The sequence below is a fragment of the Labrus bergylta genome, chromosome 10, assembly GCF_963930695.1.
Source record: "Labrus bergylta chromosome 10, fLabBer1.1, whole genome shotgun sequence".
Classification (NCBI taxonomy): domain Eukaryota; kingdom Metazoa; phylum Chordata; class Actinopteri; order Labriformes; family Labridae; genus Labrus; species Labrus bergylta.
In genome coordinates, this window is record NC_089204.1 from 25,892,744 (window position 1) to 25,909,935 (window position 17,192).

The 17,192-nt window shown below is 40.1% G+C and overlaps 1 protein-coding gene across 1 annotated transcript; it reads left to right on the top strand.

Annotated features, from left to right (window-relative positions):
- Positions 1–232: 232 nt before the first annotated feature.
- Positions 233–12,241, top strand: fam83b (family with sequence similarity 83 member B). The gene is made up of 5 exons (XM_020655550.3): positions 233–401; positions 3,610–4,083; positions 5,928–6,092; positions 7,714–7,838; positions 9,587–12,241. The coding sequence occupies exons 2-5, from the start codon at positions 3,634–3,636 to the stop codon at positions 11,586–11,588; spliced, it is 2,742 nt and encodes a 913-aa protein (XP_020511206.1). The 5' UTR covers positions 233–401; positions 3,610–3,633; the 3' UTR covers positions 11,589–12,241.
- Positions 12,242–17,192: the final 4,951 nt, after the last annotated feature.

Sequence of the window (17,192 nt, forward strand, 5' to 3'; positions counted from 1 at the left end):
AGGGACACAAATTTCAAAGAGCTCTTTAAATGAGGAGCAGAGCCTATGACACTGAGGTGCTTGTCAAAGCCTCTTTATGCCCGTCATTATCTTGATTTTCTTCTGACCGAACTTTGTCCCTGAAGAGAGCGGGGAAGAGGGGGGGAGTGGCTTCACATTTCAAACAGGTTTATGACTGCCTGTGAGCAAGTTTCGAGCCGGCCTGCTTTGCATGTCAAAACTGGAATCCACACCCTCCATCTGCAGACTGCTTGTCGTGTCGAGACACCTCCTTGTCTTTGTTCCTCCAGCTGCGAGACAGAAGCTCCTCTAAATATTGACCATAAGCTGAACACACACACACCTGACAGAGATACTCTGGGAGCAGTCGAGAGGATTTTCACTAAATTCACAATATAAATGTAAGTGACTGTTTCTGGGCTTTAGAGACTATGATAAGTAGCTCACTGTGCTTTTAAAACCTTTAAGAGGGTTCAAGACAAGAAAGCTGCTCTGTGGGGAATGCCAACTGCCTTCAATTTGAAATGAAGAGTGCACAGCGAGGGAGCTGAGATGAAATCTGTAAATATAAATAGGCTGTTTACACAATATTGGAATGTGCAGTGTATGTATTCCTTACGTGTACTAAAACAGAAACTACATTGTTATATAACACAGTGTGACATATCTATTTAAATGACGCACCGGCTGAGTGTGCACAATCGTTGATATTCAAAACTTGTGTCAGCATACAGTTATCCAGCAAACAGCAGAATTAAAGGACAGCCGTGCCTGCTGACTCATTTGTTTCACTTTACATTTTACAGGATGTTTAATTCTCCTGAAAATGAAATGTTGACACACTCTTTCCCACAAAGCAGCTTTATGGTGCTTTACAATCACTAAGTAAACTTGTTCCTCTGCTCTCCAGACATTACAGGCGTCTCAAATATGACAGAAAACACATTCTCTAGACTAAAATGACAAGACAGAGAGTCTCAAACATCACCTGTTTCTGTCTGACTGTAACAGATGTTTGCTTTCAGCCGGGGGGGGTTTAAGGGAATTTGTGATGTCAACTAGGGCTGCACTCTAAATGTAGATATGATAACAGAGGGATATGCTTATGTTGAGTACCTATTATTTTACTTTGAAATAAAACATGCTTGGTCTGTTTAAAAAACAAATGTTGCTTTAGGACTGTTTTCTGACCCAGGACCAGCAGAAACTCAGACTGCTATACAGACTCGTACACATTGTGTGCTGTCTCTTCAGTCGATTTGATGTTCTCGTAACTCAAGTTGCTGCTATACTTTCCATCCACAGAGCACTTTGGTGGATGCACCAGTGGGATGTTTTTAGTTTTTACTAGTAAAAATCAAACAATACCTACGACTGTTTATAAAACGCCATGAAAGAATTGAGTCCAGGTCATCTACTATTTTCTGTTTTTAATCCAAACTCCTTCACATTGCCTAAACTGCACAAATACATTGGCAATGATTCGGTATTTTGCCAACCTATTTGTGCAATTTAGACAGCGCTCTTTCGCACGTTTGCTCATGGCGGTTTTTGGTTAAAAACAATGACTGAAGACTTGATGTTTTTTTTTTAATCTTCAGTACGTTTTGATTCTACTGATCATTAAAGTAATGGAGACTGTATCGTGTTAAAACATGTGGTATCAAAAAGTATCAAAGGACCTAATTGTTTTAACCCCCTTACATTGTAAGTTAAGATAAAATCAGATTAAGATAAGATACATTTATTTAGATAAAGGTATTGAAATCTTTCAGAGGGTTCTCTCCCCTTTGTAAAAAAAACAAAACAACAGTTTTGCAGGAGGTAGGGACTTGTGTTGGGAACAGGCGGGTGGCCAGTCCTGGTGCAGGCCATAATATGGGAGTTGGTCTGGTGGCTGGAGAGGTGCCAGGTCTCTTCCAGAGTACTGCAGAGGTGCCCTTGAGAAAGGCACCAAACCCCCCCAAACAGCTTAGGGTGTAGCAGTGTGTTTCAGCCCCACTCTGACATCTCTCCACTGGTGCATGTCCACAGCTCCTGTTTGTGCATATGTGTGTTTCAGTCCTATCAGTGTGAGAAGCAGGTCTCTCAGTAACAAAGCGTAAACCTGAATTTCCTCTCAGGGATCAATCAAGTATGTAATTTAGTCTTGCATCATCTGAGTCCACCTGAGAATAATGCAACTGAGAATACTGAGACAAAACATGCGGCTGTTTACTTCTCCACAGACATGATTGATTTCCTTTCACCCCACTTTAACTGGGAGGTGCATTACAGGTGACATTTGCCCCATGGCCATGAGCTGCTCGTCATACTTCAAACCCTCATGGTGAACAGGTTCACTGACTATAAATGATGAGTCAGGTGACGTGATGAGGCTTGTTTGAAGTGAATCTCATTTCATCAATTCCCAGAGCAGGCATATATATGTTAAAGTAAGTCCAATTATAGAGCATTGCTGTGTTTTTGATCCTCTTCATGTGCTACCTAAATGTGTGTACATAGGTGTGATTGTGTGTACCTACTGTGGTACACACGATCCCAATGTAAACAAACACTGGGACCTTTTTAAAAAGTACACAGAGTCACATGAAGCTACTGAGAAACAAGCTACCTGCTTAAAACAACAAAAGGTGTTTTTCTTTCCTTAGATGTCCCAGTAAATCATCTGATTCAGACTCACTTAAACCAAAATGAATAACACTGAGACATCGGTATAATTACAGAGTATTTATCAGTCTATTCTGAAGAAACCCATATGCACTGTAAAACCTGTTATCTTCTTACTAAGGAAACCTGTTGTTCAGTCTTTCTTAGGAACTGTTAAGTTAGCTATTCATTAATGAGCTCATACAGTCGTTAATGATTTCATTCTAAGGCATTGAACTGTCAAACAGACTTTTACGATGCAAGACATCCTCAAATCATAGCAAGAGGGGCAACACGATTTCCGGTAAAAAAAGCCACTTCTAGCTGACTTGTTTAAACGTCTTATTTCAAGATATTACAGGCAAAAATAAGGCCTGAATTTCTTCAAATCAGAGTCAAAAAAGAAAATCTGTTAAATGTGCTTCAGACTAGGTGCTAAAGACTACATTGACCTTTCTCAGGAAATTTTACTTGTGAAGTTTCTTGAAATAAGACATTACTGTACATCTCATTTTAAGAAACTTAACAAATTTGAAAAAAATCTGAAAACGCAGAACTGTAAAAAAAAAAATCCCCACTGGCAGAGTTTGTTTTTACTCATTACAAGCAATGAGGCCTTATTTTCCCCTTGTAATATCTTGAAACAAGATGTTTATTTGGATTTGTAAAGGAAGTGTGGCTTATAATTTGTGTAATCAGAAGTTTTAGACTAGAAATGAGGCAACTCCACTCGCTAAGATTTAAGTTTTTGTAGTTTCCATGTTGTAAGACATTTAATCTAGCCGTGTACTGCATTGTGGTTGTGTAAAGGGTTGTAGTTTGGGTTACACAAGAGACATGACATTTTGACTTTGTGTCATCGGGCTCAACAGGAGCTAGTTTTACAGCATTCTGCACCCTCTTATGTTTGCTCCAATTATCCTCTCACATCATTTTATTGAATTTTATTATCCCTGACAGGTCCCACTGATACGATCGGGAGAGATGGGGTCTCCAGAGTTTTCCCTCTTATCGTCCTTGAGAGGGGAATTTAAATCAGAGGAATACATCCAACCCCACTACAAGGAGACCTATCGGCTGGCGATCGATCGCCTGGTGAGTGGCGGCAGAGACAATTACCTGGAATTCCTCAAGGGGGAACGCATCGGGGGCTTCCTCTCAGACGACGAGATTCTCTTCATTACTGAAAACGCGGAACAACTTCCCCCGCAAAACCATGAAGACGAAATAGACGGTTCACCGGACACCCAATCGTCCTCGGGGACGTACTGGCCCGTCCACTCGGATGTGGAAACACCAGATTTGGACTTGGGTTGGCCGGAGGTCATGCATGAACTTCTACAGACTAATGTAGACCTGCTGTTTCATCCAGCGAGACAAAACAGCCCCACCATCAAAGAGGTGATCCGAAAGAAGATTCAGGAAGCAAGACAGGTAAACACAACCGCCTGTGAGGCTGCCGCCATGTGCTCAGATGTTCAAGCTGTCAAATCGGTCTCGGAGCAGCAAATTGGCTCAGGTGTTTTCTGCCTCATTTAATAAACGTTTAAGACCGATGTCACAACCCAAACATCTTCCCCCATCAAGGCACAGACTTAGAATGTTTTCTCATTTCCAATAAGGAGTGACTAATGGGGTTGTTACGGTCAAATCTGGTTTTGCAACTCAGCAACATTAGCAGAAAGTGTGAGAACCTGACGCAGTGTTGGCACTACAGTAGGGAGTCAGATCTTTCCCACAATGACTCAGTAATTCTCAAATTTGTGCCAGTGTGAATCATATAGAAGTGTTAAAACTCAAAATGATTGTGGTTTGTATTCAATTAGTATTCCAGTTCACTTTTTTTTTTACAACCTTTCAGCTGCTTCAACGGCTCTTAATTAAGTCCAATTACACAGCGAAATACCGATGGGAGAGGTCTGCAGAAAACAAAAATACAGGGCTCCGTCCCTTTTAAGAGCTGACAAAGAGCTAATTAAACGATTTTCCTTCCTTCACTATAATTACAACCACCGCAGCGTGATGCAGCTCAACTTGAATGTGGATACAAATGCGAGGGCTGCGGTGGCTCACGCCTGTCAGAAGAGATATTTTGATGCATGGCGTTAAAAATAATTTCTTAGGGGACGCGCTGGTGGCGCAATGGTTAGTGCACGCGTCCCATGTGTTGAGACTCTCATCTCGAGCGGTAGGCCCGGGTTCACTTCCACCCGTGGCCTCTTTCTGCATGTCATTCCCCGCTCTCTTTCCCTGGTTTCCAACTCTATCCACTGTCCTATCTCTGCATTAAAGGCATGAAAAAAAGAAATATAATGAAATATACGCCTACATACATCAAGGTAAAGAGACTAATATCTTGACATTTCTCATGTTTGATCTGAGGGACAGACATCTCTGAACAGAAAGGTCACAAGACATAAAAGGGGAAAGGTGTTTCTGTCAATACCATGAAATTCAGCAGGATGCGAGTTCATTAGAGCTTGCAATGAGTGTTGCTTCTTTATAGCGTTCAGTCTTTTCAGAATGCACGATGTCAGGATGAATCTGTAACTCTGTGATATGGTGCTGAAATATATGAGGGACTGTCAACCAGGATTTGGGATCAATACATGTAAGGTAACTTACAGGCACAGAAAAATGATCTCCTATAAATCCCCTCTCACCTTGTATTGATCTCAGAAAAAAGTCATATTGGCTGCTCTCACTGAACAGTCCGTCTCCTGCAATACCTCACAATGTGTTACATTTTACTTCATGGTCGATGATATTATTGAGTGTGTTCTTGTAGAGGTAATAATTTACTGGAATCACAAATGGGTTTTTTGCAAAGGTTTATTTTAGGGCTTTTTATGCCTTTATTAAAGAGACAGTACAGTGGATAGAGTCAGAAATTGGGAGAGAGAGAGAGAGAGAGAGAGAGAGAGAGAGAGAGAGAGAGAGAGAGAGAGAGGGGAACGACCTGCTGGTAAGGAGCCACAGGCTGGATTCGAACCCTGCACCGTAACAAACTACACCTTTTTCATAAGACAGGTTTGCTGGAGAAGACTCAATCCATCAAAAATTGCAAGCAACAACCTGCACACTGAAACATTGCCAATATATTTGTGCTATTTAAACTGTGTTCAGGAACTTTTGATATAAAAAAAAAAGAAATAAGCCTAGGGTTCCTTGGACTTCTTTTTTTTTATTATTGGCTTGGTATTAAAATAGGTATTGTTTGATTTGGGCAAGTTTTAAGTTCTGGTACTGGACTGATCCTGATTTATTCATCTCCACAGGTCATTGCCATCGTGATGGACATGTTCACTGACGTCGATTTATTCAAAGAAGCTGTGGATGCATCTTTACGAGGAATCCCGGTCTATATCCTTTTGGATGATTTCCATTTGAAAAGTTTCCTCGCTATGGCTGAAAATCAAGACGTAAAGATTCAACAGCTCAGAGTGAGTATGGATTTAAAACAGCCATCCATCAATCCATTTTATTTTCAAAGTGCTAATTAATTAAAGTTTTCTCAAGTATGCCTTCATTTTTCTCATAATATACACAACTACAACAAATTTTTCTAATTCATTTCCAGTCTGGCTTTTTTGATCTAGTTTATGCTTTCTAATGACAAATCTACATTTGGGTCACTTCTTGTTCAACATTTTGGTTACCTTCACACCTATAGCTCTTTGTATTGTTCTATTTACGTTGATAAAATGATTCAGTGTTAAAAAATAAACAAATTGTAAAGCGGGCCAAAGCACACACCAACGTACGGCTTTCATTGCGCCATTACTTCACAGCCTCCTTTTCCCACTGCATAGGTAAACAGATTGTAAGTGGTAATAAGGGCTGTCAAATTTTAAATCCCAATTAATCCCTGGATTAGTTAACAGTTAATTGCATTTTTAAAGATCCATTATTTTGCATTTCAAAACAATTTGTTTTGTTACGCTTTTATTTTAAATTTTTGTACTGTCCTAAACTCAGGGTGCTAAATGCCTGTTTGGATATAAATCTGTTTTTGGATTAAAATAAGGAACTTCCTGTAGATCGAATGTTACGACAACTCACTACGGCTCAAAAAGTAAATAAAATCAGCCAATGGGAACAGTAAATTAAGTGAAATGTTTGATGTTACAAGATGTATGTTATGTTTGACTTGACAACTAAGCTGTCTTGCAGTTCTTTTTAAGTAAAATGAGTCATTAAAGGCACAGCGGTGTCGTTCTTTTCAAACATTGTAACAACAGGTGGCTAACCTAAAAGGGACAAAATATAAAGTGACTTGGACCATCGAGATAATGCGTTTACGCTGACAGCTGATGTTGTAATCGAGTGTGAGGAGTCAACTAGTTATTAGCCCCAGTTCTGGCTTGATTGCATTCTCACGGCAAATTAAACGCTCCAGGGTTCAATTTAAAGCAAGACCTCCTCTTCTAGGCGATGTCGTCTCGCTTGTTTTAGAGTGCGATCTCTGTGTTCACATATATCCAAAAGAATACTTGATACAACTTTCATGTCTGTTTGGTAAATATGAGGCCACAGCCATGGGGTGTTATTCTTGTGTCATGGAAACGGGAACATGCAGCCGGCCAACTCCAATCTCCAGAACGTTTCTCAAACCCCCAATGAGTCATTACTACACTTGTTAAACTTGGTTTTGAACAGATTTAACTGACAGGATCATGATATGAAGTTTAATTGGGGATTTTTTTTAGAGGTGACGTTTGGTGGATTTTTATTGAAAAGAGCCTAATGTATACAAGTCCTTTTAACAGTGCTAACAAATGTCTTTAGCTAAATCCAAACCTGGTTCTTCCTGTTTTGGGCGGGCTGTAATTATCTGGGCAAGCGATGTAACAGACTCAAACACACCCTTTTCATTAAGTACACATCACATGCCAGCACAAACAACTACGGCAGTGCTTCAACAAGTACTACCCATTTCTAATCCTTAGAGTGATGTAATCTCCACATAACATCTTCTCAGCTGCTTATGTGATGATTGACATACTTATTACCTTCTGCTGTGATATCTTTTCTGAAATTTTCCTGTCACTGCTCCTACCACAGAACATGAGGGTGCGCACCGTGAAGGGTCAAGATTACCTCTGTCAATCAGGAGCTAAATTTCATGGGGCAATGGAGCAGAGGTTTCTTTTAGTCGACTGCCAAACAGCCATTTATGGCTCATACAGGTAAATGAAACTGCAGTGCAAGAAGAGCCGTGGTTAAGACCACTGAGGTGTAAACTGAATGCATTTATGAAGCCAAGCTCTACTTTTATTTTCACTTTGTAGAAAATGTCATTATTTAAATTTTTCTTTTGGTTTAAAGCTCCTGTGAGGAGATTTTAGCCGGTTATGAAACACACTGGAAATATTACTGATATCCCATAATGAGCTACAGAAGCTACTTCTGTTGCTAGTAGAAGAGGGAAAGAAAGAAATCCATTAATCTAAAAATTGAAATTCTTATCTTCTGAGACTTTAAATAGTTCACAACTTCAAAAATCGATTTATTTATTTTTTTCTAAGGCTAGCTCTTTAACTCAGTGGAATGCCAAATGGAGCAGGAAGAAATTCAGCCAGTCTCACAGATGAGTGGAGTAGATCCTGAAGCATGAACTAATTCAAAAATAGACTTTGAATGATGAATCCAGAATCCTTTTGAATCAAAAATAACCCCAAGAATCGAGACACCCAAAGATTCCAAGCCCTAGTTGCTAGGTAGATTAGATTTAATTAGATTAGAAGACTTTATTTATCCACAGGGGTGAAGCTCATTTGATACCTTGTAAATGAACACTCACAACCAACAATATCAACATTACAGTCCCAATACACAACAAGCCTATAAATAATAAACACCTGGAGGGGTAGATGTCAGATGAAGTTCTTAAGTCGAGCTTCTGATGACCTTTTTTACATGGAAAATATTGAGTGATACATTCAACTGTTAATAGGAAGCAGGATGAGATTTTTCATCAGAAGACAGCACTTTCAAGTGTACAGGACAGGATCAGCAAAGACGACTTTGTGCACGGGGGTCGCCAAAACAAAAGCCCGAACAGAGGTTCCTCACAGGACTTTTAAAAATGTTCTATAAAATTGGGCAACAGTTATAGAAAACTATTATTAAGTACCAAATTGAACACAGAACAACAATTTAAATATCATACTGTAAGTGTCTTCTAAAATGAGTATCTTGACTTGTGTCTGTAATTATTTGGACAAACTCGATAACATGTTAAACTTAATGTCAAAATATAGGGCTTGTGTCCACTTATAGTGCTTTTTTTATTTTTACCCTGGCACTGCCCATGACCTCACTTATCTAGCTCTTATCACTGGCACTGTTGCTTGGTCACAAAAGTTGACTCATGGCACTTCAGCTTCCCTGGATAATGACCATAAGTTCTGTTTTAAATTGCTTATTGCTCTGTATGCTCAATATTTGCATATATTCAAAGAACATTTACCTAGAAAACATAAAAACAATGTAGAAGAAGCCTGTCCTGGTATAAGCCGCAGCTTCAGACCTGGAACTTGTACTTCTGAAAAAAGGAAAAAAAAGACTTGTCAGATCAGTTTCTCCTCTGCCATTGTTTTTGACAAAAAACAATGATATCAGAATACATTTGATATCAGAAGTCCTGACTTTCTTGATTTTGATTGGTCAGTGACATATAAGTGACATTGACGAGTAAGACTGTGTTCCAAAAGTATCAAACTAAGAGCACTGTGAACACAGAGACAAAAAGCAGCTGGCAATGAGGGCGTTTCTGTGCTCAGGCCGCCGAGCGCTGATAACCTGAACTTCATTGTTGTTTTTTTTATAGAACATCGCGATGAGTTAAAGTACAAGTACAGTACAAACAGTACAACAGTACATATTAGGCTGTTTTTTCTGTGGTAAATTTGTAAATGTTTGTCTTTATTTGCAGCTTCTCCTGGTCATTTGAGAAGATCAATCTGAGCATGGTGCAGGTCATCACAGGACACCTGGTAAAGTCCTACGATGAGGAGTTTCGAACTCTCTACGCCCGCTCCAAGGTTCCGGCTGAACTTTCCCCCCCAGAGGGATCGTTCCAACGCAATGGATCACTTGGGCGGCAGAATTTGCCAAAATCTCATTCTGCCCAAAAAATTGAGCGCAGGGACCAGTTGAGGCATACGTTAGACACAGTGTATAGGAAGACCTGTGAGAGGAAGCTGGGCACCAGAGACTTTGAAGACAGGCTCTTTGAAGAGAACATCAACAAGGTTGGGCCTTTGGGCGAGAACGGGATCGGTGGTCCGAACCAGATGCCCCCATATCAGTCAACAGAGGCCATGGACTTCTTGAAAAGGCACAGCTATGCTGGTGAGAGGCAAGGTGGTTATGTTCCAGAGAACATCAGACCCAGAGCGAGCAACTGGAATATCTCCAGAGAAGCAGGAAATGGAATCAACAACTACCACATGGACAATTATTTGCAAGTGCCACAGATGTACAGAGGTCAAAACATTCGTCAGTCCTACAATGGCAACGACAAACAAGTTGTGTCCATTCAGCAGAACATGCCATCACTGGAAAATACATCAAAATCGTTCATGCGCACTTTGAGGATCGAGTCTTACCTCAAAAACCCAGACGTCCCGTGTGGAGACTCTTTGGACCAGTCTGAATCAATGGACAAAGCTAACTCCTTCATGCAGGGAAGAATGAGGACTTCCCTTGCGCCAAACCGACACATTAACAACTCCTCCAATTATGTCAACTCCTCAACAGCACAACACACTCCTATGCACTACTCGTCGATGCAGTGGAATCCAACATCAGCGACTGAAAACAGAATGAATCATGACGAGTTCATGTTGAAGAGGCAAAGTTCACAGGTTTCGGAAGACCATCGGAATAACCCGACCTATGGTCAAGGTAGAAACACTACATACCAGTCTGTATACTCTAGTCTCAGTAGAGCTAAAGGTGGACACATGATCACAAACCCTGATATTGGGACGGACAACTGGAACAAGAGGCACAGCGTGGCAGATGCAAGATCAAACACTGACTACAAACATGAGTCTTCAGCCAACATGTATGGTGCTTATACAAGGATGCAAGCAAACAGAAGCACAACAGGGATCAATGCACAGAATGGTGGATACGTGTCGAATCTTAACGAGGATCAAAGATCTGTGTCTCACTATGATGTCAAGAGTATCACAAGTACGAAGAGCCCCAGTATTCCTAATTGGGAGCCACCATCAAGGACTGTGTCTGCAGCGGCTCTGGAACTGAATAGAAAAGAGTTGTCAGACAAATCCCACAGCATGGGCTCTCACCTTTATCTGAAGAAGAGCACCAAGACAATAAAGTCATTATTACACAAACCAGAGAAAAAAGAGAGTTCAATGAGTAACTTCGACACACGGAGTTGGAAGTCAGGTACAAGTACAGACACCATAACAGCCGATGATGATGAGAGGATGTCAGGTGAAGGAAGACAATGTTACCAAAGCACAAGCAACTCTGTCAGGTCCGCTTCGGGACAAAGGACATACCCGCTAGAGGAGGACCATCTAAAACCTTCACAGCCTCGATTCGGAACTGAGGAGCAACGAAATCCACCACAGAATCCAGTCCCCAAAACCAGTACTACCGCCGGTCTTGCAAATAGCTCAAGGACAGACCCTGACTCAGAAAGCTGGAGCAAAGATCGCAGCAGTGCCGGGACTCGCCCATACAGCAGATTTGAGCCTTTCTGCGCGTTGGAAAAGAAACACCCTCTACGGTCTGCACACAGCTTCGGAAGCACACACACTCAGGAGAAAATCAAAGGCCTTCCAAAAGTAGAGTTTGCTACAGATCACAGCATCGGCCGGGCTTCACGAGGGCACCATGAAAATAAGCTGGAGAAATTCATCCAACGAGTAGGAAACCTCATACACAAGAACAAGTAGTGACAACAGCTCTTGCACAAGTCTTACTCCACAGAGGTTACTTGATGGATACTCGGGATCCTGGTTGCTAACCATTTGACTTTTATGTTTATTTTATGTTTATCTGATTTTCTAGTCTACATATAGACGGAATAATCATTTTTGTGTAGCAGGTTAATATTCTGTGTTGACTATGGAACTGTTTACATTTCGACCTTTGCTCTTTCTTTTGTACAGATGCACTATTGAACAAGATTGCACAAGAAGAATATTTTATGTTAAAACATGCAGCAGGGCTTAAGATACTAGAGTCTGTATTCACCTGTATAACTGTCTGGTCCTCCGCTGGCATTAACCTGAAGCGATAAATTAAAATGCTGTCAACAAACCTTGCAGAAAAAGTGTCAACATGACAAAGATTGTACAGTTTTTTTCTGGAAGGTGTCTGCATAACACAGGGATTACCATATCAAAGGTTCACTCTGCAATGCTGTTTGACAGTCAAGGTGAAGGTGTTGCAAGCTAACCCCTAATCCATGTGATGAAAACAAGCCAACATGCCACTGCATTCTTCATGTCCATGTTTCACTCAGAGGTGTTGTAAGTGCTATGGGGGGTTGCAATAATTTTGTGTAGTATATTTTGTATTTCCAAAATAAAATTTTTACGAATTTTTCATTGACTTTTTTTTGAAGAAACAAAAAGGACACCTTTATTCAATATTTTCTGAACTGCGTGATTGCATAAGGAAACATACATTTGTGAATTGCCCTTGTGAACCTTTTCATTGTTTGAGTTCCTTGAGGCCAAATTCAATGGGCACGATGAGAACAAAGAAAAATACAATACCTGTGTCAAATGTCCCCTTGTGTGACCCTTCAGGTATTTTTTCTTTCGTTGTAAAGGTGAGAGTCTTTTGGAAAACATAAAAGAAAAACATCCACACAATCACCAGAAGATCTTGTCTAAATGTTTATGCTGCGTTAGTATTAAAACTGAATAGTCAGGGTTTTCAATCATATTTTTTATGATGGTGGTTCTCATCCAATACCACAGCGGTAAACCGGTTATTTTGAAGCAAAGAAATAAAAAGCTACTGATGCATGTTGTCTGCCACCTACAACTTGCTTATTTCCAGCTTTAAGATTTGACTTCTGATATATTGACAATTATGAAAATGGAAGTGATTAAAAGACAATCTTCTTTAAAATTGGAAGCAAGTTGCCAATTTTCCACTTCAGGAAACGGCAGCACGGTCAGCTTTCAGAGAATTGCTTTCAGAAACTTTTAAGCTGATCTTGATTAAGTAAATCAACCAACAGATTATGAATATAACTCAAAACAATATGAAGAAGAATTAACCCAAACTAGATGAATTAGAGTGCGACTACAGGAACAAGAAAAACTCAAACAACCAAGGAAAAATGTCCACACATTTGGATAACACTCACTTGCTCACTTTATGTAAACAAGCCAAGCCTGGCTCTGACTGCAGGATAATTGGGCCAATTTGAGTTCCCCCGTCCAGACAATCGCGGGGGGTGTTCCCGACTCGAGGCTGCTAGAAACTGATTATCTTCCGAGATTATCTAGTAGTGTGAGTTGTGGTATAAAGATCCAATCTTAACCTCCCCAAATCTGCTCGAAGATCGTCCGGGATGCCTAGATTTATATCCAACATGTTTGATATTAAGGATTTAAAATCTGGTGGCAAGATTAAAACCCACACAGGTGAGCAGGACAACTGGAATGAATCTGACAGCTACAATCTTACCTCCAGCTCTTGCTGAAGATATAGACAATTCATGTTGTCCACATTGCTCCAGACATTTCTTCAACCAAACTTGTTTAAAAGAAAGTTTTTGTCCTTTTTTGTGCTCCACAGAGCATTATAATCAAAAATTCAACTGCCGGCTCCATTGTTTACGTGAGGTCACATGAGGTGGTGTGTTCCTCCGACGGGTAAGACAATAAAAACCTGCAGTATGTGGTGTCGCATGATTTTCATATCTTATAGTGTGTGCATGCTTGAGATTACTGAGAAAAATATCTGTTGAGATTCTCATTATGTGTGTGATGCTACCCAATTTAAAACTCCTGCAGTGAGAGACAGGCTTAAGTGGAAAAGTATTTTCTACATCAATCACTGACTCGTTAAATATGTGTCACATCGTGTATCTAGTAACATGATGAAGACAAAGTGTTATAAATTAAAAATCTTTTTTTTTAAATTAGATTTAATTATTTATAGCTTTAAAAAGAATCTGAAACAAGAACGTAATCTTAGTGTGAAGCTTGAAACACGACTGGTGTCATTCAGAAATAATAAACCTTCAGTCTGTGTCGTTTGTCACGGTGGGTTTGAATCTGACACTTAAATGGCTCTGAAAATAACAGTGATTAAAGTCCAATAGTTTCCATGTAACTACACATTTGTGACACAAAAGTATGAGAGAAAGAAATACAGACATGCTACCCAAGTAAATATTTTTGCACAAGATAATGGAAATACATAAAAAGCAATTTAAGATCAGCCTGTACCACCGAACATATATTATTTTACTTGTTTATTTGAACACATAACCCACAGTCCATCGAGGAGGGAGTCAAATAATGCAAGCCGAGTTTAATTCTACTCCTGAGTGTTGCTAAGAAAACGCTATCATGCTGCGTTCATGAAACCTTTGTTTAAACATCTGCTACTTTTAGGATCCTTATGCTGAAAAGAGACCTCCTCTTTCTATCTCTCTGGAGTTATTTTTCTAATTTCTTAAGTTTAATGGCAAGAACATGGTTACAATGTAACAATCAGAGTTGAAGGGGGAGGTTTTCCTCCCCAAATATTTGGTGAACATGTTATCAGTGGAGACGATTACAAATGGGTACAACAGGAAGGTATTTGGATGTATTTGGTTCTTTCAAGTAAAAAATAACAAACCATCCAGGCACTGGGTGCACAGTGGTTAATGTGCGCGCCCCATGTATGGAGGATATTGTCCTCCAAGAGCTCGGCCCGGTTCAAATCCGCCCTGTGGCTCCTGTCCTGCATGTTGTTCCACACTCTCTCTATCTATGATTTCCAGCTCTGTCCAAGTTCCTATGTCTCCAATAAAGACATTAAAACATTTAAAAATAAACCATGATTATATAAAAGAAGAACCATTTTCAGGGTGCTGATGGTCTATCGGTTAGGTCACGTCCCATTTACAGAAGAGTACAAGTCCGACATGGGGCTCCTCTGCCTCACGTCTTTCTCCACTCTCTCTCGCTCTCTCTCTCTCGCTCTCTCTCTCTCTCTCTCTCTCTCTCTCTGTCTGTCTCTCTCTCTCTGTCTCGCCTGTTTTCTGCAGTATTGTCTGTTTCAACAGAATTTCAACAGGGATTGCACCATATAGATGTACTGTAAGATAAGAACCTGCATCTGCCTTTGTTTTATCAGATTTCCCACAGGAATAAATAAAACATGACTCCTCCCGCCCTATCATAACCTAACGTTAAAGCTTTATCTTTAATATCTTTCTATCTTGCACATTGACTGACATTTAAAAAAAAGTATAATTAAATAACATAATCCATTTACTTTCATTGACATTGTACTTTCCCTGAATTTGACCTGATCTGACCCTCTCCCAAACTCCTCTCCACAGCACGGGAAAGGGTGTCTGCTGGGATTCAAAATGTTCCCATCCCATTTAATGAGACTCACAGGCAAGAAGTGTGAAGGGTGTGTAAACATGAGCTCCCAGTGGTGAATTCACAATTTATCACACTGGGATGGTGCTGCTTGAGTGACAGAATTAATGACTGCAGATAGTGACATAACAACGGTTTTTAGATGATGGCAGTGATGCAGGAATGTTCACTGCAGCTGCCTTCTGCCACCGCAAATAATAATGATAATAGCTGTATATAAAAAGTTAAAACATTAAAGTAAAAACTGATTCATGTGCACTGGATAAAAAGAGAAAACAAATTGCAGGTGGATGAAAAGAGAGGGTACAGTGTATAAAGCAAACAGCCTTCATAAATAAATGAAACCAAAACAAATGAAGTTAAAGGCTCTAGGTCTGAAATTTAAAGCAGCTTTATTTAAGTGTGTTTTACTGTCTACGCTCCTCAGACATGTCATGAAAAAGTCTTATGGCTCCAACAGCAATGCACAGTCATCTTTGTTTAGACATAAACATGTGACACATCACAGATTTTTTTGTACCAAAGGAGCTCAGGTAAAGTCCTGTGGGCAGAGCACTCTCTGCTCTAATTGACAAAATGTTCTGTCTGGAGGTCTGGAGGGCGTCCCAGCTGTGGCCTTGCTTGTAGTCCACTATGACACACTACACGAATAAAAGGATTGATTTGCGGGCCAGATAGTCGTGCTTTTGACTCGTTGTCTGACCTCGGCATGATAGGTCAGACAATAGGTTGGCAACGTTTCAGTACTTCAAAATTGCCAATCTATGTTCACCTTAGTTTGCAAGAGTTTTCCTGAAATGTTTTGTAATTAAATACGTTTGATTTTTACTAATGCCCTGATTAAAACTCTGGTATTGTGACGACCCTAAGCTGAAGCACCTATCCCTTCCACATATTATTAAAATGTATCCTGTCCTTTGAATTCCTACCTCTCCTCTCCATCTTAGAACACAAACATCCACCCACCACGGCCTCAATATTAAATGATGCAACACAGCCATAAGACATCCCTCTCCGCCTCCACTCTTTTTATTACAGATGCTCCCCCTTTGATGGCGAACTTGAATGCACTACAAACTCTGTTGATGAATTTGGATACACCTATTGCACATCTTCTACACCCGACCCTGATACTGAGCTATAATAAGAATCTATGCGGCATGAATTCTGATGAACCTCATTCGATTGCAGCTCTCTTCCAGTGTTAGAATTTCACCACCAATGATTACATAGCTGTCACCTCTATCAGAGAGAGGGACAGACCTGCACAGTCCCTCAGCAGGTGGTCAGGTCTCCTGACAAGTTTTAGTATAGTCAGATTGTCAGCTGATCATTCAAATCCACTTAGGAATTGGAACAAATGGGAGTTTAAATTATTTACACTATTGCTCCACAATGAACATTTACATTTTTCTTTTCTTGGTTGTATTTCATCAGGTTGTGTTGCACTGTCCGATGTCTTTTTTTATTGGTGTGTTTTTGTCCACTGCTTTAAATACATTTTGCGTTTCAGGGACAATAAAGGGGAACTGAATGAACGGAACAAAAGATGACAACTGATTCATTTTGATTTTCATGATTTTGAGAATCAAAAAAAGATAATTAGTGGTATCTTTGTGTGGTTTGGTCTGATTATTGCCCCTGTTAAGATGGCTGTTGTTGTCTTGTCATTTCTCTGACCTGTTGCTTTGAATTGTGGGAAACTGTGGGCGACATCTGGGTATTTTTTTACATACTGCTGATGTCAAATTTGTTCCCATACTGCAAGTTTACCAAATCAGTCTGTACTACTAGTATAGTAGGTGGTTGTCCGACCACATGGGGCTTTGCTCTATAGCTCCACCTCCTGGTTAAAATGAAGAGCTTTAGACAAAAAAACATCCTGGCTGTTTAAAAAACTGTTGATATATATAATCAAATACGAAATCGATC